This window comes from Acinonyx jubatus, chromosome A3 (assembly GCF_027475565.1).
Source record: "Acinonyx jubatus isolate Ajub_Pintada_27869175 chromosome A3, VMU_Ajub_asm_v1.0, whole genome shotgun sequence".
Lineage (NCBI taxonomy): Eukaryota > Metazoa > Chordata > Mammalia > Carnivora > Felidae > Acinonyx > Acinonyx jubatus.
Window position 1 is genome coordinate 86,547,781 of NC_069388.1, and position 22,372 is coordinate 86,570,152.

At 54.7% G+C, this 22,372-nt stretch overlaps 1 protein-coding gene across 24 annotated transcripts in view; it reads left to right on the plus strand.

Annotated features, from left to right (window-relative positions):
* DYSF (dysferlin) overlaps window positions 1-22,372 on the plus strand; it is a 224,963-nt gene that overhangs the window by 132,942 nt on the left and 69,649 nt on the right. For 15 of the 24 annotated variants that reach the window (XM_027072222.2, XM_027072220.2, XM_027072227.2 and 12 more), the window contains 6 exons: window positions 928-1,021; window positions 1,563-1,640; window positions 9,636-9,817; window positions 12,498-12,638; window positions 13,452-13,481; window positions 15,696-15,725. In XM_027072222.2, the coding sequence (XP_026928023.2) occupies window positions 928-1,021; window positions 1,563-1,640; window positions 9,636-9,817; window positions 12,498-12,638; window positions 13,452-13,481; window positions 15,696-15,725 (555 nt within the window). Of the gene's footprint in view, window positions 1-927; window positions 1,022-1,562; window positions 1,641-9,635; window positions 9,818-12,497; window positions 12,639-13,451; window positions 13,482-15,695; window positions 15,726-21,602; window positions 21,645-22,372 lie in introns of all 24 variants that reach the window. The other 9 variants (XR_008289401.1, XM_053200742.1, XM_053200746.1 and 6 more) reach the window with 1 other exon arrangement.

A 22,372-nucleotide genomic window follows, 5' to 3' on the forward strand; every position in this document is an offset into this window, starting at 1 on the left:
TTATTCCAAATTTACGGAGAGACTGGTTCAGAGAGATTAAGCAAGCTGCCCAAAGTCAAACAGCCGATAAGTGACAGGACCAGAATTGGAGCTCCAGCAGTCTGGTTCTAGAGCTTGTGTTGAAGTTGTGATCACAGGAAGCAGGCCACTGTATCTCTCTGTCACTGAGGGGGAGGTCCTGCTTGGTCTCCGAGTTCCCCAAACCATTCAGGACCCCAGTGAGAGGCTGCAGGGTGGCAGAGGTGGCCCTGGATGCATCAGGGAGGTGGGCATCTGGTCCAAGGAAGCTGGTGCGTGGCCCAGTGGTTAGAGCCCAGTGCTAACAAGGACAAAGTGAGGGGCTGACTGACTAACTTTATGTACAGTAAACTGCAGACTGGCTTCTGAGTCAGCCTCCTGCTCCTGTGCCTGTCCTGGCCTCAACCTGCACTCTCTTTCACCCTCGGCTCAGGGGGAGCTGGTTGAGAGGTGGTGATGATGCGGTATAGCCTCTCCCAGAGCCAGGACCTGGTGTCCAAATATGTAGGGGGTGGACAGAGATGGTGGACCAGGCCCTCCAGACTTTGGCTTCTCTTAACTCATCCCATTGGGGAAATCCCCACTGGATTCTCTCCCTTGGAGTCCTTCCTTCTATCAGACTCTAACCTTTTGGGTTGGAATAACTCAAAATTCCATTCTGAGTCTAGTCTCCATTGAAGAGAGAGAGAGAGAGAGAGAGAGAGAGAGAGAGAACAATTTCCCTGTGGACTTGACATTGGAGTCTGGGGATGCTGTAGGAGGATGTGCTACCCTAGAGTAAAATTAGAGGCTGATGGCCCAGCTCTCAGCATCCGAAGAGTGGCTAGAGGTCTCCTGACCCGGGCCAGTCTCCCTGCCACTCCCAGGCTCTGGGGTCAGAATCAGCCATGACCAGCTCTGTGTCTCCAGGGCGGCGTGGTGGACGACAAGAGTGAAGATTCCATGTCCGTGTCCACCTTGAGCTTTGGTGTGAACAGACCCACGATTTCCTGCATCTTTGATTGTAAGTGATGCTTGGGGGTGTCTACAGGGGTGATATGGATGGATGTGTAACCTTGTGCTTGTTTGTATGGGGTTATATGGTCCAGTGTATATGGGGGGCTAGGGAGAATCGAGTCTATGTGCTCTGTGGTGGGTCAGTATCTTTTGGGGGGGGTGTGTGTGCAGGCATCTGTGAGCACATGCACACATCTATCTACGTGTGGCGTGTGCATCAACTCAAAGCTTGGAATCAGGCATTCAAGGCCCTGTGCATTCTGGCTGCCCCCATCATTTATTTGGCCTTTCCTCCTCCTTCTCCTCCATCCCCCCTCACCACTTCTCGCTAGGCCCAAGAACATGGCACTTAGGTGTCTACCTTTGAGCTGTAGTCTGTTCTGATCCTGTGGGGGGCTCACTCCCGCATAGTGTGACGTGTGTCATTTCTATTGCTCAGACCTTTCATCTGTGACCCCTCCTAGGGGTAGACTCTACCCTCGCCCCAGCTCCCCCTCTTAGCCACTCCTAGCCCCTCACTTGGCATCTCTGGTTTTTCCTTGGTGCAGATGGGAACCGCTACCACCTACGCTGCTACATGTACCAGGCCCGGGACCTGCCCTCGATGGACAAGGACTCTTTTTCTGGTAGGTGGGAGGGGAGCCAGGGACCAGGGATTGAGGGTTGGGAGCTGAGCCATCAGACCTTTGGACCATAGGAAACATGGCCCCGGGGCTTCGTCTATGGGTGGGGGCTTTAGCTGTGTTTGTTGGATTTGTGGAGGTGGCTGCCAGGGTCACTATGGCTTTCTGGTTGTCAGGTGGCCTGCTTGACCCTTCTGCAGGGTTTGGATTTATTGACCATCATTTCCTTCTGGAAGTTCCTCTGGCCTTGACCCCCAGGGATACTTCTTTCTCCTAGGTCTTCTGCAGCCTCTTACTACTCTACCTGCTCCTCCTCAGCTTCATGGCCCTCTCAGTCTGATGGTCCTGATGGTCTGTGTCCTCTTCTCTGGGTACTGGGGTCCCCTCACCTTCCCTGGCTTCATGGGCCACTCATGTCAGGGAAGCTTCTAGGCTTTTAGTTGATAGGTGCCCCTGATGTCCAGTCACATCTTAAGTATCTCCCCCTGGATGCCTCAGCAGCTCCTCAGTTCATCCTGTCCAAACTGAACTCCGTGTGCCTCCTCCCCTGATCCAGGGGCCCCTTTGTTGCCTATCTTGGTCCTGGCATCACATCAGCATGTGTCTATTATCCATCAGTTTGGAAACCATCAGTCATCCGGTCCTGTTGATTCTGGCTTCTGAATTTCTCTTGGAGATGTTCCTGAGGACTGGCCTCGCCCCTTCTTCTCTGGACACGCTGGTCAACTCATGGTCTCCCTGCCACTTTCCACACTGCCTCAGACAGATCTGGTCATGTCACTGCTCTGATTTCAACTCTAGACACTGAGAGAGAAATCCCCAGCTCTTAGCCTGGCAGACAGCTCCTTTGTTGACCTGACCCCTGTGGACCTTGCCTTTAACCTTTCCCTATTTTACCTTTAACCACTAGTTCTGGCCTCGCCAGCTTTTGTCAACATTTGTTGAGCTTTTCCACGTTCCTGACCTTTGTACTCAGTGTTCTCTCTGTCTAGATGTATTCCCTCTATCTTGAACCCTGCAAACACCTACTCATTCTTTAAGACGCAGCCCAGATGCTCTGACTTTTCCCTGAGCTGAGCTGGTTGTTCCTTCCTCAACACTTGGCCAGCTCCCCACCAACACATTTCTCAGAGCCCTGACCATTGCATAGATCAGCTGACATCTGTCTTTGTCACTATGATTGTGAACACCTCTAGGAAGGGGCTTTATCTTTGCCTTTGAACCTGCAGCATTGGTAGCTAAAGAGTGAATACTTACTGAGTGCTCACGACAAGCCTAGGCATTTTACTGGCATTATTTCATGTAACCCTTACAACTCTCCTCTGAAGCGGGTATTTCATATCTCCATTTTATAGATGAGGAAAACTGAGACTCAGATGCTTAACTAAATTGCTTGAGTGAAAATAGCTGACAAGTGACTTACCACCCTCCAAAAGCTTACCGCTTAATTGAGTAGAACTGAGTTCTTCTATGAGAGTGACTCTCTGTTCCTAGAAAGGCACTGCAGCCTATAGCCACCTGCCTGTCCTCCTCCTGGCCCTGCTCCTCCCCCCATGGGGGCCCACTCTCATCCCTCACCCCTAGCAGCTGTGTTCCCTCGCATTTTGTCCTCTCGGTGACCTGTTTTCCAGCCCTGTGCAGCCAGGCACACGGTGGATGGGGCAATTTCTCTTCTGTGCTTTGGGCCCGGGGTCCTGAGGGTGCCCTCTGAAAAGCACATGCAAAACTAACACGCAGGGACTGGTGGGCTAGGGGCAGATATGTGATGGCCCCTTGTTGGGAACCTGCCAGGATGCTTGCTGACAATTGGAATGTAGCCCAGAGAAAAGAGGTGGACTAATCTACAGTCTTGCTTCTTCCTCCTTGAGGGGGGCATGAGAGATGGGGGTGCAGGCGGCAGGCTTGTGTGGGCATGTGGCAAGGAGGGGGAGCCCTCGTCCTCTGTGGGTTAGGCTGGCCGAGGCCCCTGCAGGGAGGGAGCCCCTCCTAAGGAACCCACTAGGAGGCAGCATGCACCCTGGGGACCATAGGCAGGTCAGCCTGGTGCTGGTCTGTGGGAGATGTCACACTTTCCATCCCAGTCCCACCCCCTCCCCCAAATAAACATCCCTTGAGCTTTGAGGGCACTGCCCAGGGCTTCCTCAGAGGCCGCTGGCTTCTGAATGAAAGGCCTGATTGACCAGCTGCTGGAAAGGAAAACAGCAGCCAACATGGGTGAACCTATAAAACCCAGAGTGTTTATTTTCACTCCCAAACCCTAAACCAAAGCAATTTCTCCCCTGGCACTGACCCTGGGGCGGCTGGCGGCCGGAGGCTGTGCGTGGCCACCGGCTGGCATTTCGTGGAGGAAACTCATGTGTGAATCCAGAATGTCTGGGGCCAGGGGAGGGTCTAGCGCAGTGTCTGTCACCGGTATCACCCTCAGCCTGCCTGCCATGTGTCTGGGGCAGAGAGGGCTCTCCTCCAGAAGTACTCCATCGACTGTGACCTGTGGTGCTCTAGGCCTTTCCTGCACTGCCGGGCTCCCATGGCCCTGAGCTGTACTCTCTGCTTGTGCCCTGAGGGGTGGGCCTTGGGGCTGCCCAAAGCAGGGGGGGGGGGCGCTGTGTCTGCTTTCTTCTCTCCCTGGCCGAGGGGTTTGGGGGGCACACAGGAACTGCCCAGGAAATACTTGTTGAATAATATTAAACCCAGGCAGGAAAGGGAGGCTTGTGATGTTCTGCCCAGGCTGCATGAGGATTCCACCTCTGGTGGGGTTTGAATATATAGCCAGCATTGATTCTCCAGGCACTAGAAGGACGTGTGTGGCTTGTGGTTGTGAGCGTGTGTGACCTGTGTAGCAATTAGGCATTAAAAAATGTAAAATGATGCTTAACTCAAGTGACTTCGCTTTGATTGGGTTGGGATCGCCCCTGCTTGGTGAGCATCTATACTGTGCACTGAATTCAGTTTGACTGGGAAAGATATGACTCTGGAGGACTTAGAAATCACATGTCCTCAACGCTGTATCTAGCGGGCAGCATCGCTTCCTTACTCTGCAGCCTGAACGGAACTGCTCTTCAGTGTAGAATGGTGTTTCTCAAAAGGAATCAGGACAGAAGCTGTCTCATTTGCCAAACTGTTCCCCAGGGAATTCTGATTTGCTCTCTCCTCCAGCTGGGCACCTCGGCTGGGGTTTGAGCGAGCCATAAGCTCTGCTTACAGATCTCCCGCCAAGACAGACACCCCGTGGGCAGCTCTGTTGTGAGGTCACCACGTATCAGAAGATGGTCCTTAGCATGGGGGAATCAGACACTCCTCTTTGAGGATCTCACTGGTCACTGGGCTGAGGCGGCCTGACTTGGTTTTAATCAAGCAAATCAGGGAGGGTAGGTAGACCAGATGCCAAGTTATTAATTTACCAGAGTGGGGTTTCTTAAGAAAGCAGAAGGTCCTGTGCCCTCCTTGTTGGCCTCATGGCTCCTGGTAGATCAAAGATGTGTGGCAGGCAGGTGGTCCTGAGAGGTGCTGCTCCAGGGCAGGCCGCAATGAGGTCTGAAGATCCATGGCTGCCCCACAGCTGAGTTCACCTCCGTGGGGACCGGTGCTTAGTTTTCACCCAGATCCAGACTCTGTCTTGGGTGGGGCTGGAGAGCTCTTGCTTTGGGGCCTACTGTGTCTGGACCCCAGTCACGGCCCACCTCCTCCTGAAGCACAGCTTTCTGTCAGGTTGGCTCCGGCTAGGGGAATTCTCCCGTTGAGCTTACGGAGCTGTTTTCCAAAGTGCATTGGAGGCTTGTGAAATGCTCCACTTAAAAAGGGTCCCTGAGCAAGGGAGACTGGGAAACACTACACACTTGAAGATTTATGATGCACAGTGGCATTGAGAGGCCCTGAAATGGCTGCAGGAAAGGAGCCTGTTTGACTTGTTTAAGCACTCATTAGCTCCCCAGGGAACTCGCATTTACGAAGAACACATTTTGGGAAACCCTGATCTACAGGATTCAGTCCAAATTGCTCAGCTTGGATCTGGGACCTTTGTGAGCTGCCTCGCTTCCTCCTCCCTCTTTTATCCCCACTGCCCTGGGCTTCCCCTCCTCAGCCAGACCAGCTCCTGTTGTTTCCCAAATGCCCATGCTCTTTGGTGTCTTTGCGTATGCCACGCTGGATGTCTAGAATGCCCCCTCTTCCTTGGTCTGCCGTGGTTACTCTTCCTTCTTGAGACTCGTGGTGGGAGACCTCCTTTGAGAAGACTGACCTGATGCCACCAGGCTACATGGGCTGTCCCCCACCAGCAGCACCTTATACATTCCCCTATTAAGTTGCACATCACCTTGGATTCTGTTGTGTGGTCACCATTTCCAACCATAGTCATGATCCTAAGAGCCTAGATTGCATCTCATTTATGTTCGTTTTCCTAGTGCTGTGCTTACCTACCACGTGCTGGGCAGTCAGAAATTGTATATTGTATGAATGATGGATTGCAAATAATGCTGGAATGAACATCTCTATACATATAGCTTTTTGGTTAATTTGGATGATTCCCAGGAATATAGGAAACAAAATATAAACAGTTTTATGTGTTTTAGGGCATAATGCCCAGTTGCTTTCCTGAATTGCTTCCAGCAGTAAAGGAGAGTACCTATTTCATCAAATATTTGCTAGCACTGGGTTTTATAATTCTGAACAATTTTTCTAACTTAATAGGGAAAATATTGCTATACTATAGTTTTCATTTGCACTGCTTTATTTGTGATCTACTCCCCTCTCTCTTAAGGGTTCTTTTCCTAAAAGCATGGCATGGTGGAAGGAGCACTAGACTAGGAGTCAGGGGGTCTAGCCCTCGTCACATTTGAGCATGGGCTAGTAACCTAGTCTTCATGGGGACAAGTAGGATGATGCCACCTGCCCTGTCCCCCATTCTGGTGATCTGAGCTGGGAAGGTGGCAGGGCCTATGAGGAAAGCTTAGTGTACTGTAAAGGTTTAGGAAGGCTCTAGGAAGGTCTGAGCAGCAGAGCTCAGGTGCAGGGCTCTAGGCCCAGCAAAAGAACCACCTGCCTGGGGCCTCTCTAGGTGATGGTGCCCAGTAGAACCATGTGTGTTCATGGCTGGAGCTTCCTGGGACAGTTAATGGTGCTTAGAGAGCTCGGATCCAGCCACTTTCCATTTCAGCTCCGTGTGGGTTGGGGGGTGAGGACTGGGGGCCAATGCCGCCCCTCTTTTATGGGAGTGGCCCTGGGGAGAGGGCTAGGCTGGGGTCGACAGAGAAGAACCAGCCCCTTATCTTCCCTTCCACCTCCCCTTGGGGATCTGCTTCTCCTTCCTCTTGGCTTTCCTGGAAGAGGGATGTGTCTGTGCGGTTGTCTGGCCTTCCCTCATCTGACCACCTTGCTTCAGCAACACCCCCGCCTGCCTTGTTTCTTTTTCTTGGAGGGGCTGGGCCCTGTGGGGGGAGAAGCCAGGCCCCAGCACACAGTAGCCCAGTGTCTGAGGCCCCAGGCCTCCAGGCCTGCTCTTTACAATGCCTTTGTTGTGTGTTTTTTCCTCCCATGGGCGGGTGGGGCGCGTGTGTGGGTCTGGGTGATTTTTGTTTGAAAGCCACCCCCTCCCTGTTCCCCCAGAGCTGAGCTCATTGCTTGCGCTGCTGGGGCTGCTGGAAGGAGTCGGCCTGCTGGGGGGGGGGGGCAGCGTGGGGGGTGCTGGCAACACCAACACAGCGTGCACAGCCGCTACAATGTGCAATTGTGATCTTTGTGTAAACGCGGTCGGTCTGGGGCCCTCGCGCTTATAAAAATAAAGCGTTGGGAAGCACGGGGGGTGGGAACAAAAGGGGCTTTTTCGCCGGCTCTCTAATATGGTTTTATTTATCAGAACGTGCCCTCTTTCCCTTACTGGAACCAGGGAGAGGTTCTCTGCCGAGCTTGGAACTGATGGTATCACAGCCAGACGGTTTCATTAAATGCACAGACGCCGCTGGGCCCTGCCAGGGGCAGGAGGGGAAGTGCTTGGGGCCCACCCTGCCAGGGCCGGTGCACGGAAGGGGGAGCCCCAAGCCAGGGAGGCTTCCACCAGGTAGCGGTGGCAGGATGGGTGGGCATGTCTCCTCTGTCCCTTCCCCTGTCAAGGGCCTTGCATTGCCCTCTTCTACCCACAGGATCAAGTTCAAAACCAGTTTCCTTCGGGAAGCCCTCCAGGCTTGACTGCACTGTGATTTTGTGCTTAAAGTCTGGTTCCGTGTGGGTGGCTCCCTCCTGTTAGCCCAACCCAGCATTATTCAGCCAATGAGTGCCCATGGCTTCTGCCTCCTAAGTTGGATCTCCCCCACCCTTAAAACTAGCCCATCAGCCAACAGCCAGAATCTTGGATCCTACTCTCCTCATCTCTTGATGGGAGCCCTCCCACTCTCCATCCCAGTCTTTCATCTCTTCTACAGTCACTCTCTGTCACCTCCTGCACAATGGCCATAGTATGCCACTTGGACTCCTTATGGCCAAGGAACCTATCCTGCTTCCCTTCCCTTTGTGAGGAAGTGCTTTCTCCCCATCTCAGCCCCAGCATTATAGCTGGACCTCCCAGCACCGGACCTCTAGTGCTGAGGGTCTCTTGAGGTCACATGGGGGGTTAGAGCACCGCTGGGGCTAAACTGTGAGGCTCAGAGGATGCAGGATGCTGCAGGCTGGAGCAGGTGCCAAGGGTATAAGGCATGTGTGAGAGCGTTTGGGCTCAGCCCTCCCAGACATCTAGCATCCAACTGCCAGCTTCCTGCATCTCCAGACTTTCCTGTGCAAATGCCTGGTACTCTGGGTCTTACAAAATGGCAGCAAACTGGACCCTGCACCAAGTCTGACATCCTAATTGGAGAAGTTGGAGGAGCCCCACCTCTGGGCCCTCTGCCCCTGTCCCAAATTACATGCATTCAGTTCCGTAGGACTTTCTCCTTCACTGGTTTCCAAAGTGTGGCCCTGGAAGACCACATCAGTACTCCTGGGAACTTGTTAGAAATGCAAATTCTCAGGCCCCACCCCAGACCTGAGGAATACATCTCTGGGGGTGGGGCCCAGCAGTCTGGGGAAGCCTTCCGGGTAATTCTGCTGTATGCTCACATTTTAGAGCCACTGCCGTAGGATCTTTTCTAGTAACACCAACTTCCCTTTGGAAGCAGGCTGGGGGAATTGCCAGCACACGGGCCCCCAGCCAGCATGCCTGGGGCTGGAAGACTGCAAAATAGTCTGGGGCAGCAGGGAGCTGCAGGGATCTCAGGGCTCCTCTGAACCCCACCTACTGCTAAACAGCTTATGAGCCCATGTGCTTCCCTCTGGTGTCCTTGCCCATCTAAGCATCACTATCACCCATGCTCACAGAGACCTCATAACTGATGTCCCTGCTCCCTCCAGGCTGTGTGGCCGCCAGAGGGGGCTTGCTGAAATGCAGGCCTAGGCACCCCGGTCTGATGGCACCGACATCTCTGGTCTGCTCTCCCTTTCTTGAGGAAGATAGGCCCTTCTCTCACACTGTCTCACACATGCCCCCGCACCTTATATGTACTCTTCAAAGTGCTGACCAGGATTGTGGTTTTATGGTTGCTTGCATGGATTATGTTTTTGCTTCAATTGTATGTATTCTCAGCCCCTAGCACCTAGTTCCTGGCCTGGCATGTAGAAGCCATTCAATAAATGCTTGCTGGATGAAGGAATGAATGCAACATCTGGGCACTTGCTTCCTCTAGCTGGGCCTGGCCTCCGGCAGCCAGCCCAGGGAGGAGTCCAGTAGGGGAGTTCTTTGGATCTCTGGCCTGCTCTCCTGGACCTTGTCTCTATTTCCCCATTGTGGCCCACCAGCTGGCCTTACAGAGACCTAGGTGAGGGGCCCTGGGGAAGCGGGCTCCCACCTGTAGGTTTTTGCTGCAGCACGGCGGCCATGACTCTGCTCCAGCTTTGTGGTCCACGTGACTCCTGAGCGGGCAACTCTCACGGTCTCTGCTGTGTCCTGCCTCCCTTCCCTGTGCCCGGCCCACACAGATCCCTACGCCATCGTCTCCTTCCTGCACCAGAGCCAGAAGACCGTGGTGGCAAAGAACACTCTGAACCCCACCTGGGACCAGACACTCATCTTCTATGAGATTGAGATCTTTGGTGAGCCAGCCAGCATCGCCGAGCAACCGCCCAGCATTGTGGTGGAGCTGTATGACCATGACACCTACGTGAGTCTGCTTGCCTTCCTCCCTCGTCGCCTCACTGCCCACGCCCTGCAGGAGTCAGGGGGAGACACCACTGTGAGGGCTACCCAGCCAGGTGGCCTCTTCCCTGACCCCACAGCCTACAGGGCAGTTAAAACTATTCTAGAGTAATTAAAATTGGATTGCTCACACATGTGCTGTGCCGGTGGCAGACACAGGGGATGGAACTGGAAAGGGTGTTTGGCTGGGGGTCAGGCTTTCTCTGCCTCTAACCTGCTTGAAAGATCCCAGGCCAGTTCCTTGTCCCCATCTGAGAGCTGCATTGACTCCACAAACGTTTATCAGGCATTTGTGTGCTAGGCTGAGTGGCTCTGCACTTGGGGTTCCCAGTCTAGGTGGGAGCCGAGAATCACCCACAGAGCAAGGAATCCTCCAGTAGCACAGGCAGGGCCCTCCAGAGCTGTCCAACAGAACCTCCTGCGATGCTGGGAATGTTCTACGGCTGTCCATTCAGAATGCGAGCCCCTCGACGCCCATGGTGATCGAGCAGTGAAAGTGACTAGTGCAACTGAGAAACTGAATTTTAACTTTCAGTTTTAATTAATTAAGCTTCAAATTTAAGTAGCCACAGGTACTGGGCAGTGCAGCTCTAGAAGGTTCCCGGGAGGGAGAGGCAGCCCTGGGCTGGAATGTGAGGGAAGGCCGTGGGGCAGACCTAGGCCCTGAAGGAAATGTGATTGGGGTGTTGGGGCAAGGCACAGGGGCATTGCAGCACGGTGTGGGGCAGGGGGAGACTGAGGAGAGCAGAGGGCAGGCTGGGAGGAAGGAGAAAGGAGTATGAGGCCAGGGTAGGCAGGGAGTGACGGGGCCGAGCAACATTTTAAAAAAAAGAGAAAAGGGAGAGACTGGGCTGGCTGACAGCGTGCGTAGCAGAGAGGTCCGGCCTGGGTTGGTGGGGTGGCCGCGGATAAAAGGGAAGGGGAAGGGTTCGGAAGATGTTTCCAGAAAGAGTTGCCATGGCTGGATGTCAGATGCTCTGGGAGGGTGTGGTCAGCAGGGGTGGGGCAAGGTGATGCTGTTTAAGGTGTCCCACCAGGTGGAGGGGGCCCACTCGCAGTGGGCAACTCGGGCCTGGGCTGGGGAAGCCCACCTGCGAGCACTTCCCTTGGCTCAGGGAGGGGAATGAGCAATTGGAGGAAGAGTCTGTTTGGGACTGTTTGGGAAAGAGCACAGGGCCTGGCACCTTTGGGGCAGGGAGAGGAGGGAGGGAGGAGGACCGGGATGTGCTGGGCAGGAGGACTAGGCAGAGGAGCAGGTGCAAGTGCTAGAGCAGGGCTGGCCAGGAGGCCGGCAGCACACAGACACTTTCTTCCAATAGCATCCCACCTCCTCTTTTACAATGTTACTCTGACCCTGCCTCTCCCCTGCAGGCCAGTGCCTGGGAGGGATCTCACCGGGGGAGAAGAGCCATGGCTTCTGGGTGTGGGGCTCCAGGGTCCTGGGGGAGAGCAGAGGCTGTGTGCATTGTTAACATAGTCAAATAACTCCGTACCTGTTGGTGAATACCCATTGCCTCGAGCTCCTGCTGGCCTGGCTGCCCCGGATCCCCTCCCCACAACCTCTCCATGACCCAGAAACTAACGGGCAACACCAGGGCCAGAGGGGCCTCCAGGACCACTCCCAGCATTTGGCTGCTGTTCATGCTGAGAGGTTGGTGCTGGGCTATCACCTGCTGTGTGGGCGTCCATGCAGGAGCTGGTGGCCACTCTGGTATGGCTCTTCGGGACGTCCCCAGCAGTGGTGTGACTGTAGGCAGTGGCTTCCAATTCCACTCTGGGTCTTTCCAGATGAGGGCCTTGGGCAAGGCACTAGGGCTTGTGAGAGCTGCCACACCATCTGGCCAAGACCCAGGTCCTGCCACTGTCCCCTTGGGGAAGCTGATCACAAGGCCAGAATCACAGGCCAGTGAGGTCACAGAGGACCACGCCAGAGGGCCAAGCTTGGGCAGGGCTGTGGGTGACGGCTTAGAAGGGCAGAGGGCAGTACGGCCAGGGGAGATGGCCCATGTGAAGGCCAGGGGCTGAGAGGGCAGCAGAGGCCAGCAGACTGGAGTGGGGGATGTGCAGAGAGAACGAGGCAGGGCAGCAGAGGCAAGCAGACTCCATGAGGAGCCTTCCATGCCGGGAGGAGATGTGGGCTCTATTCTGTAGGGAGTGGGAGCCATGGAAGGTGCCTGAGCAGAGGGATGATAAGATGAAAACATCATTTTAATAAGACTCATTTAACTTGATGAGTGATCACAGTTTCCCCAGCTGGAAATGGGGAACTTAAAGGAGAGGCAAAAGCCCTTGGAAATGTCGAATCCCTACTCTGCTGAGGGCATTGGAGAAATGCTAGTGCCACCCTGGTCTCTAATGGGCTCAGAGCTTGATTAAATGAAATCAAGGTGAAGGCTAGTTAGACAGAGGGATATTCGACCGTGATGGGAATTCAAATCTAGCAACAGTGGCAGGAGGCCACTTGCATACTGTCCCCACATTCTTTTAAGGAGGGCAGAGCTCACCATTCTGCACCAGGGGGCTGCCCTGACTCCTGAGTCCCTTTCTAGTTCAGGAGGCCAGATGTAGGTCTGGTGATTGCTCTGAGGCCACCCAGAGCCCCGGACTGGGAGATGCTGACTCTTCTTTCTCCATGCCGGGTTTAGGGTGCCGACGAGTTCATGGGACGCTGCATCTGTCAGCCAAGTCTGGAACGGATGCCCCGGCTGGCCTGGTTCCCGTTGATTAGGGGCAGCCAGCCAGCGGGTGAGCTGCTGGCCTCTTTTGAGCTCATCCAGAGAGAGAAGGTGAGGCTGGTTCGTGCCTGGATCCAGGAGGCCCAGGCAGGGAGTACCTAGTGGGGGAATGTTGGGGGGCACAGGGAGAGGATGCCCCAGTGGAGGAGAGGGGGCTGCAATACATCCTTCTTCCCCGACCAGGGGCCTGAACTCAGCGGGGAACACCCAACAGCCACCTGCTGTCAGGCCACCTGCTGAGGATGGGTTTTGCCCATCTTTTCCAAACCCCAAAGCATGACATGATCTAACTATTGGGGAGAATGTTGGAACCTGGACTGTGTTCGAATGTTTGAATCTTCTGGCCATTGGATATATTTTTCCCTGGGTCATAAGTCGATGTGGTTTCTGGGAGTAGGACCTCTGTGATCTGGTTTGGGGAAGCTTAATTGTGATGGGGGCATCTCCATGGAAGGGTCCGGGCAGGACTTCTGTTCTAGTGCTGCCTCGTCCAGGGCCTCGCTGTGTGACCCAGGGCCGGCCACTTCCCTGCTGTGAAATAGGGCATTTGGTTTAGAGCCATATCTCTAAACTTGCTCTGACTGCAATGTGAACCTCCCTGTGTCAGCCAGAGAGAAATCGGGCTACTCTGGGTGAGGCGTCTGGCTTCCCCGTGCAGTCGCCCATCACTTCCAGCTTCCTCTGAGGAGTCCCTAGTCCTCCAAATAAGTCTGCAAACCCCTGTGCTGCCTTATCACTGACCTATTCCACGAGTGTCATTTTGCAGTTGGAAATGTGTCTGCCTGGCCAGGGCAGAAAGGAGGGGGTGATGGGGCCTTGGGTGAAAGGCACCTGACTAAAAGCTCTCTTTTTTCTGTACCCTAGCCGGCCATCCACCATATTCCTGGTTTTGAGGTAAGTCTTGCTTTTACCCTTTCTTCTTCTTCTTCTTTTTTATTTTATTTTTTAATTTTTTTTGAATGTTTATTTTTGAGAGAGAGAGAGTGAGCATGAGCAGGAGAGGGGCAGAGAGAGAGGGAGACAGAATCCAGAGCAGGCTCCAGGCTCCAACTGTCAGCACAGAGCCCAACACGGGGCTTGAACCCACAGAACGCGAGATCATGACCTGAGCCGAAATCGGATGCTTAACCGACCGAGCCACCCAGATGCCCCTTACCTTTTCTTCTTTAACTGACTGCCAGCCTCCTGGTTTGCAGTCCCTGCTGGGTCAGGAAGTGCTATCAGGCATACACGATTACGGTCCTGCCTTCAAGCAGGGGAAGGCCCTGGTGGGACCACAGGGGCAAGGTGGGCAGGGGGTGGGGTCCCTGCCCAGCTCTGGCCTTTCTTGCCCTTCTTCCCTGAGAAGTCCAAGAATCACAGACTCTCTGAATGAAATGACCTCACGGTCACCCAGCCCAGTGGCTCTCAGCAGTAGGCATATTAGGATCCCTTGGGCAGCTTTAGATACGGTGCCTGGGTGGCCCAGTCAGTTAAGCATCCGACTTTGGCTCAGGTCATGATCTCACGGTTTGTGAGTTTGAGCCCTGCATCGAGCCCTGCATCAGGCGGTGCACTGACATTGGCAGACAACCTGCTTCAGATCCTTTGTCTCCCTCCTTCTCTGCCCGCCACCACTTGAGCACGTGCTCTCTCTCTCTCAAAAATAAACATCTTCATTAGTAGAGTGTTGAGTATCCCTGTCTATCACGTGGGAGACCAGGGTTCGATTTCCTGATGGGGAAGCAAAACCCCCTTCTGGGGGGTGTGGGTGGCTCAGTTGGTTGAGCATCTGACTCCTGATTTCAGCTTGTGTCATGATCTAGCAGTTCCTGGGTTTAAATCCTGCGTCAGGCTCTGTGCTGACAGCACGGAGCCTGCTTGGGATTCTCTCTCCCTCTCTCCCTCTGCCCCTCCCCCACTCATGCTCATTCTGTCTCTCAAAATAAATAAACATTAAACAAACAAACAAACAAAGACTCCCTTGGGCAGCTTTAGAAATCAGCAATGCTCAGGCTGCACCCCAGACCAAACAGAATACAATCTCTTGGGGGAGTGGCCCAGGCACCGGTATCCTTCCATGCTGTCCAGGGGATTTTAATGTGCAGCCAGGGCTGAAAACTGTCGGCTCAGCCCAGTGGTGTTCACCGCAGTCTCACCAGGCATAATGTAAGAAATGCCGATTCTTGGGTCCCACTTCAAACCTACTAAAGGGAACCCTGAGGGTGCAGCGCAGGAACCTGTGTGTGAATAAGCCCCCAAGGGATTCCGATGCACGCTTGAGTTCCTGAAGCTGTGATTTAGACTCTTCCCCAACTCCTCATTTCCACCATGATGCAGTTTTCCTCCCTCTGCTAGTGGTGGCGAGTTCATTCCTGCTCCCCCTTCTTCTTCTGGGGGTCGTGGTAGAAAATGCAGACCCTTTACTGGTACCCCTGCTTATGCGATTCAGGAAGTACTATTCTCCGCCAGGCTCAGCTGCGGCTTTGAGAAGCAGGCCCCGTTTGGATGCCTTTCTGCTTATGAGGTAGCCTGTGCGATTTGCAGACAGTTCTTACCCTGCAGGCTGTCCTTTGCCCCCTGCCCCCAACTCTACCCTCTGCTTCTGCCCCCCACCCCTCTAGTCTTTTTCCTTCTCCCTCTCCTGTCCAGTCCAAGCTCCCGCCCTCAGGCCTGCCAGTCCCTGGGGATCTGGGCTGTTTCTTCTTGCCTCTCCAAGTCCACATGCTCCAGTAGAAACAGCAGCTCCAGGGTGTCCAGCCTGTCTGCTTCCTGGGGCTGCTGCACAGGGTCTGGGACCCTTCCCACCATCTGTTATTTTCCTTTCTCCTGTCCCTTCTAGAGATGCCTGAGCTGGAGGTTTATGCTTTGGCCTCTCGCACCAGTCTCTGCATCGACACCCATCACCCCTTCTTTCTCAGGGACCATGTGGAGGGCATGGCTGGAAGCATATCACCCTTACCCTTGATGGGAAGTGGGTTCTGTTGGCTTCTCTTAGGATGACATCTGGTTTGAGGATCTCTGCCCCAGGCTAGTGCTCCTCATCACTAATGGTAAACTTTTACCCTCCCTCCCCCCCCCCCCCCCCCCCAATCTTCTGGATGCGGACTATCCCATGGTGTGGCCCAGGTGCAGGATACATCAGGAATCCTGGAAGAGGTGAGCTGAACCCTCACAGCTGTGGCCTGTAGCTGGGAGTAGGTGGGCAGGGACAGAGGGAAGGAGAAGGACTGCCCCTGGACAAGTACCCCAGAGCCTTCTGGGTTCCTGGTGCCCCAGTGGGCGTCTGCCATTCAGAGATCTGACTGGGTTTTCTTCCCCACACTGTGGATCCACAGCTGCCTGGGTTGTGTCCTGGTATGATTTTGGCCCCAGGAGGCTTGCTGCCCTGTTGGAGGCTGGATTCACCCAGACCTCCTGGCAGAAATACAGAGTCTCATCTGGCTGAGTACCAGATGGCGTGTTTTCAAGAATAAAATGTTCATAAGGGGCCAGAGTCGTCAAGGAAGCCTTTCTGGTGAAGGTAGCATTAGCCAGACATTGTTGCAGGAAGACAGGAAACGTGCCTTTGGCCCAAGGGGCCAAGCACCAGTTTAGGACCTGGCTGCTTTAGGGGCTGGTGGGGTTGGGGATTCCTAGGTTCTGGAAGAAGATGGAGGTTTGCCTCCAGAGGAAGCAAGGCTCTATCCTTTGCCATGAGGGATGAGGAGCACGTTCCCTTACAGCCTCCTACACATCTGTGAGCGGGTCCTAGGGGTGAGTAGGGGCAGAGGCCTGGGCAGGAAGACAGGAAGGAGAGCCCTGGTCAGACGGACTGGGTAAAGGGCAGCCACTTCCTGCCATCAGGGAATCCCCAGGCTGGGAGCGGACACCATTTGACATTTTCAGTGCAATTTGGACTTGAAGTGCAGGGTCAGGATGTGGGATCCGCAGGCCCCGCGCCCCTTACCTCACTTCCTTTTGCTCCCAGACCAAGGTGGGGTCCGCCAAGTGAGCTGGCCGTAATTAGGCCTGACAGGCAGCCTCCTGCTTCTGGCTGGAGTTGCGAAAGACTGCCGATTTGGAAAGGGGAGCAGAGTCCTGTCCAGGGAAGCAGCACGGAGCCCTTTCTCTTGATTGAGAGCACTTTGTGGCCAAAACCCACAGCCTGCTCTGAAGAAGACCCAGCCCAGGGATGAGTTATTAAAAAAAAGTTAAAGTCCTTAATAACTGGATTTGTAATATGTAACAGTGAAGGCTCAGATTCCGAGAGCAGGGATCTGGCTGTGGTCTCACTGTCAGGAAGCAAATCAAAATTTGCCGCTTTTGGGCCAGACCCCGAAGAGAGCCAAGTGTCCTGCTGCAGAGCCAGCCAGGCCACAGACTGAGGCGGGGTGTGGGTCAGCAGGGCCAGAGGAGAGCAAATCTTGGGGGTCTGCTCGGCACAGGACTGGGCTGAGTCGGCAGGTTCAAAGGGTCTGAGGCCCAGTAGGATGACTGGAGTATCAGCTGGTCCAGGGAACAATTCCTGAAGATGATCTCGTGGATCCCCTCATTCTCAGGGGCCCCTACCCCAACGTGGGGGCTCCATAGCTCAGCCACTTTGCCTGCACTTATAGGCTAAGCCTCATGCCAAGGTCTTGGGTCCTATTTCGTTTTAAGGGTCCCCAGGGATGGGGTAGCCAGGTGAGTTCGGCTGCTGCTGCTGTCCTACAGGAAGCCTGACGCTTTAGCAGGCTTTTCGTCTTTGCGGTGGCCGAGCTTCTGCCTGTATCCCCCTATTCAGCACCCTCCAGGCTCCCGGCCTGATCCCTGTGAAGAGTGTTCCTGCTTTCCCTGAGGGTTGTGAAAAGGCCCACTGGCAGCTTAGATTCTGGGCCACTGGCCACGGGAGCCCTCGAAAGCTTTTGTGACTCTGAAGGATGGTTTAAGGATGGCCTTTCTGGTGGGGAGTGCTTCTGGCCAGTGCATCCCATGCCTGTGTGGGAGTGTCTGGGAACGACATGTGTCCGTGCTATGCCGATGGCTCCCAGAGCAGATGGAGGACAGTGGGGATGGCTTCCTGGAGGAGGTGATGCTGAGCTAGCATCAGAAGCAAGGATTGGCAGAAGGGATTGGGGAAGGGGGCTAGGTGGCGGTGTCTTAAACTGGGGGCCTGGCCCTGCCTGGGGCCGGTTTGTTGGCTGACATGATTTCCCCTCCCCCAGGCTTTATGCCCATCTGGAGCAGCCCTCTCTGGGGGGCTCTGGTGGGGAAGTGGGTCTCTTGTCTTGTGTCTTTGAGGCTGTGGTGATGTCTGGGAGACCTGGGTCCTTGCAGAGAGCTTGGGTGAGGGGAGGACTTCCTTCCCCAGCTCCCCTGTCTCTCTGCCAGAGTAGAGTAAGAATCCTCCCTCTTCCTGAGCCTTGCCCACTTTCCCCTCTTCCTGCTCTCCCTTCCTGTTTCCCTCTTCCTCTGTTTGCTCCTTGGCCTCTGGCTCCCTGTCTCCCTCCTTTTCCCCGCCTCTTCTGAGCCCTCTGTCTCGTTTCTTTTCCTTTTCGTCTGGAGAACAAAGGCGGTCCATGCTGCCAAGGGGAATGAGTTCAAAGAAACTGCAATTTTAGATTTCCTGAGAACTGGAGAGCGTGCACATGCACGTGTGAGTGTGTACGAGTGTGTACACGCGCAAGAATACACACGTGCACGCACGGGCAGCAGAAGAGGTGGCGGTTTCCTTAGCAACCAGGGGCCCCAAGGATGTGTAGCATGTGCAGAGAGAGAGAGATCCCACCTGGGGTGAGCTGGGGCTTGCAGACTTGACCATTGAAGGGGGCGTGGTTCAGAACGCTTGGTTCTGCTTCTTCTGTCCTGCTCTGTGGCAGGGGATGCCCTGGGAGAAGGGACTGCATGCTCTGTGGATGTTTTCACTGAAGGCTCAGGGGGCCAACCAGATGTCACTGTATCCCCTTCCAAATCCCGGGTATGGCTTTTAATCTGAGATGTATATGAGGTACTCTCCCGCACCCCCAAATCCACTAGAAGGAAAATTTTGGTGTTTTGCAATCAGGAAAATAAACCCAGTGGTCCCCATCCCCCTTTCCCTCCCCCAAGGCCTTAATTTAAAACACTGTTTTTCCTGGGAAGTGTAATTAGAGCAACATGTTGTTCCTAACGAGCTGGGTGGGGCAGGCAGACAATGGAGCCCTCCCAGCATGCCTGACTGCCCCCGCCTGGGGCTCCCCTCCGCGAGGAACTGGGATCTGAATGTCCAGAGGGTCCTCTGACTGTACCCTGCTGGGTCAGGTGGGGGGGCGGTCTATGGGCTACTGGTAACAGGACAACCTAGGTGGCTGGGGGAGCTCAACCCCTCCCTCAACCCCGCCCTGGAAATGAATGTCTGTCTAGTGTGGTGGCCCTAGGACCTGGGAGACGAAGTCCCCCTCATGGCTTGTCCTCAGCTCTCTGTCCTGAGCTGGCCTGCTGGACAGATAGACTGAAGGGGGCTTAAGGGTAGATTTTGCTCTGATGGGGGAGTGAGCCTCACCTATCCTTGGGTCCTTGTCCTCTTGATCTGAGGCAGCTCGGTAAACACCCTCCCTGCACACCCATCCGTGGGGCAGTCCTGGGGCTGCCCTGCATTCAGGGTGGGTGGGGAGGGTAAGCAAGGAAGGGATTGGTCAGATGTGGCTTTGTCTAATTAGGCTTTGAATGCCTGCCCTTGAGGTCTGTGGTCCTCAGAGTCCCTGTCTCACCTAGGACAGTGAATTAGGATGTCCTGGTAACACTTTAAGTCTACATCTATCCCTGCCTGGCAGTGCTGATATGCTTCCCCAGATGTGGTAAGGATCACTGAAGCCCAGCCACATTGAGAATCACTTTCCTGGAAGGAGGTGTCGAACCCCTCAAGTCAGCCGGACCAGGAGAAGGTTGGGAAACGTAGGCTCAGGAGTTGACCGTCTGGCCAGGGCCATAGGACTCTCTCACAGTGAGGTGTCAGAGACCAGCCAGGGCCTTGGGAAACCGGGCCACACTGTCACTTAGAGGTAAAAGAAGTCAGAGAGTAGGGTGGTAAGAAGTTTCCGGAGTGGTTGGGAGATTTTCTGGAGGACGGAGAACTTGAACGAGGCCCTGAAAGATGTGTTAGATTCAGGAAGGTGGGTGGTATGGGAAGCCGTTCAGAGGGAGCCACACGCAGGCACTGGGGAGGGGGTTGGTGAGGACCCATGAAGCAGGCTGGTGCAGATAGGAGTGCTGGGAAGGAGGGGAGAGTGTGCCAGAGTCCTTTCTTTATCCAACCACCCACCCACCCATTCGCCCCTCTGCCCGCCCTCCCTCCTCTCAATTACCCATTCATAGTCCTGCAGTTATGGGATGGAGATTTCAGCTGTGGTCCCTGTGTGTAGAATTGCTGGTTTAACACAGAGATGGCACAGGGTGGTGGTCTTTCAATGGGAGTGAGTCACGTTGCTGTGGAAGCTTACCTTGAGCTCAAGACACCAGGGAAGATTTAAATGGAGATCTGAAGTCTGAGTAGGATGTAGCCACATGAAGTGGGCAGAAGAGCATTTCAGACAGAGGGACCAGCAACTCCAAGCCTCAAAGGTAAAGAGAGCGTGCTGCCTCCTGCAACCTGCTAGTGTTCAGAAGGGCCGGGTTGAGCATGTACGGGGAAGTGGCTCATCACTGTCCGGGACCCCGGAAGGGAAGGTTATCTAGTGGGAGGCAAGACCAAGGAAGTCAGAAGGAACTAGAAGATGAGGGTCTTGGAGGCCATGCCGAGGAGTATGGGCTTCATCCTGAGTGGCTGGGGAATATTGGACGGGTTTTAAACAGAATGCCATTCTTAGAAAGTTCCCGCTGGCTGCAGAGTACAGCATGCATTGGCTCTTGGGAGGGATTTGCAAAACCAGATGCAAGGAGACCACTTAGGGGGATGCTAGTGAATCCAGGCAAGAGAGGGTGAGGGTGCAAACCAAGGGAAGGAGACAGGTGGATGAGTATGCGAGAAGTTTGGGAGACAGAATCCCCAAGGCCCCAGGCGGTCAGTTGGGCACCGTGATGTGGGGGAAGACAGCCAAGGTGGCATGGGGCTTTTTGGTTGGTTGTCAAAGTGGATGGTGGGACTGGTTTCTGAGAGAGCAGGTTTTGAGGGGAAAGTTAGAGAATCCAGTTTGTGACCAGTTCAGCATTAGGGGCCAGTAGGGTGCACAGGTGAACTGAGCTCTAAGAGGTTGGGGATATGGGTCCTGGGCTTAGGGGAGATGCCCGGGGGCAGAAAGCCCAGGAGAGGGCTGGGCACAGGAGGAGACTCAGCCAGCAGAGGGTGAGGGTGGAGAAGGTGAAGGGGCAGTGTAAAGGCACCAGAGGGATGGCTTCAGGAAGAAGGCTGAGGTCAGCTGGCAGGATGCTGCTGAGGGAGTGGGAAGGACAGGAGCCTGCCAGTGGCCTTTTGGGCTGAGCTACAAGCAGGTTGTTGTTGACTTTGGACAGAGAAGTTTCCAAGGCAGGGGTGCAGGGGGCAGAGCTGAGTGCACTGGGCAGAGGGCCTCGTGGAATCGAACTTGAGAGGGAGTGGATGGAGGCAGAACTTTCCAGAGAGAGAGAGGAGAGGGAGGGAGGCTGCCTGAAGATGCAGAGAGCTACTGGGGCTGGATCTGGGAGACCATCTTTAAATGGGGAAGGGAAGGATCCAGCAGATAGTGTGAAGAATTGTGGGGGACAGGATGGGACAGGGTCGGGGAACAAGAGAGCCTTTAGGTGTACATGTACAGGGATAACTCCACAGGGCGGGGATGGGCAGTGAAGTGTGCACAGGGCGGAGGGGGCAGAAGACCGTGGTGGCGGCATGCAGGCCGGGCGGGGGGTGGAGGATGGGCTGCAGAGGCAGGGATCCTGGTGACAAATGGCAGGGAGCAAAGATGTCCCTGGACCCCCGGGGACAGTGAGGTGGACGGGGATAGCATTGGGATGAGAACGGTGGCCTCACGCCATGCCGAAGGAGCTGCCCGCGGACACACCTCTAACCACTGTCTCTGCTTGTTTCTCCCTCCTGCTTCCGCCGGGCCTGGCGCTCCACAGCTGTGTGCACCTGCCTTCTTCCTCCAGGGCCTCCTCCAAACGGTACTGGAGCCTAGCCTCCTGGAGGTTCTTGTTTCCTGTCCTCCTCGTAAACAGGTTCCTGAAAATGGGGATCCTGGTCTCAGCCTGTAGAGAGGAGCATCACCACAGAGCTCAACAGAGCCGGGAGGAAAGAGGGCATATGGAAATGAAGGATAAACAGGAATCGGAGGGACACTGCCCAGAGTTTGGGGGCCTGGAGAGGAATGCTCTGGGCAGGGAAATATATTAATGAGTTTTCCTGGTGATTCAGGAGAATGTTACAAGCACGTGAGAAAGGTTTGCTCTTTTCTGCCTCCCTGATCCCTTCTTTTTGCTCCTTTTGTCCTTGGGTTTTTACCCCTGGGCGCCCCCCTCCCACACTGGAGTGGGCATCAGCCTTCAGCAGGCCACGAACAGACCATGAGCAGGCCTTCAGGAAAAACCCTTCTTTTAAAGGGCCCTGCCTCCAGGGTGAAGCACACATCACCCCTCCTCCCGACAGCATTCATCTCTCAGCCAGTCTACAAATGTAGGTGCTTCCTACGTCACGCCACCTGCACTGAAGGTTTGGAGCAAGACTGTGAATTCCTTCACTTTATGCCCCATGACATAGGGATACATAGGAAGCCAGTGTCATTCTGAGAGATGCTTCTGGTGGCTTGGTTCTCCTCGAGTCACCCTGGGAGATCGAGAACACTAATGGTAAACACAATGGTACCGACCACAATAATGTAATCCTTACAGGCACT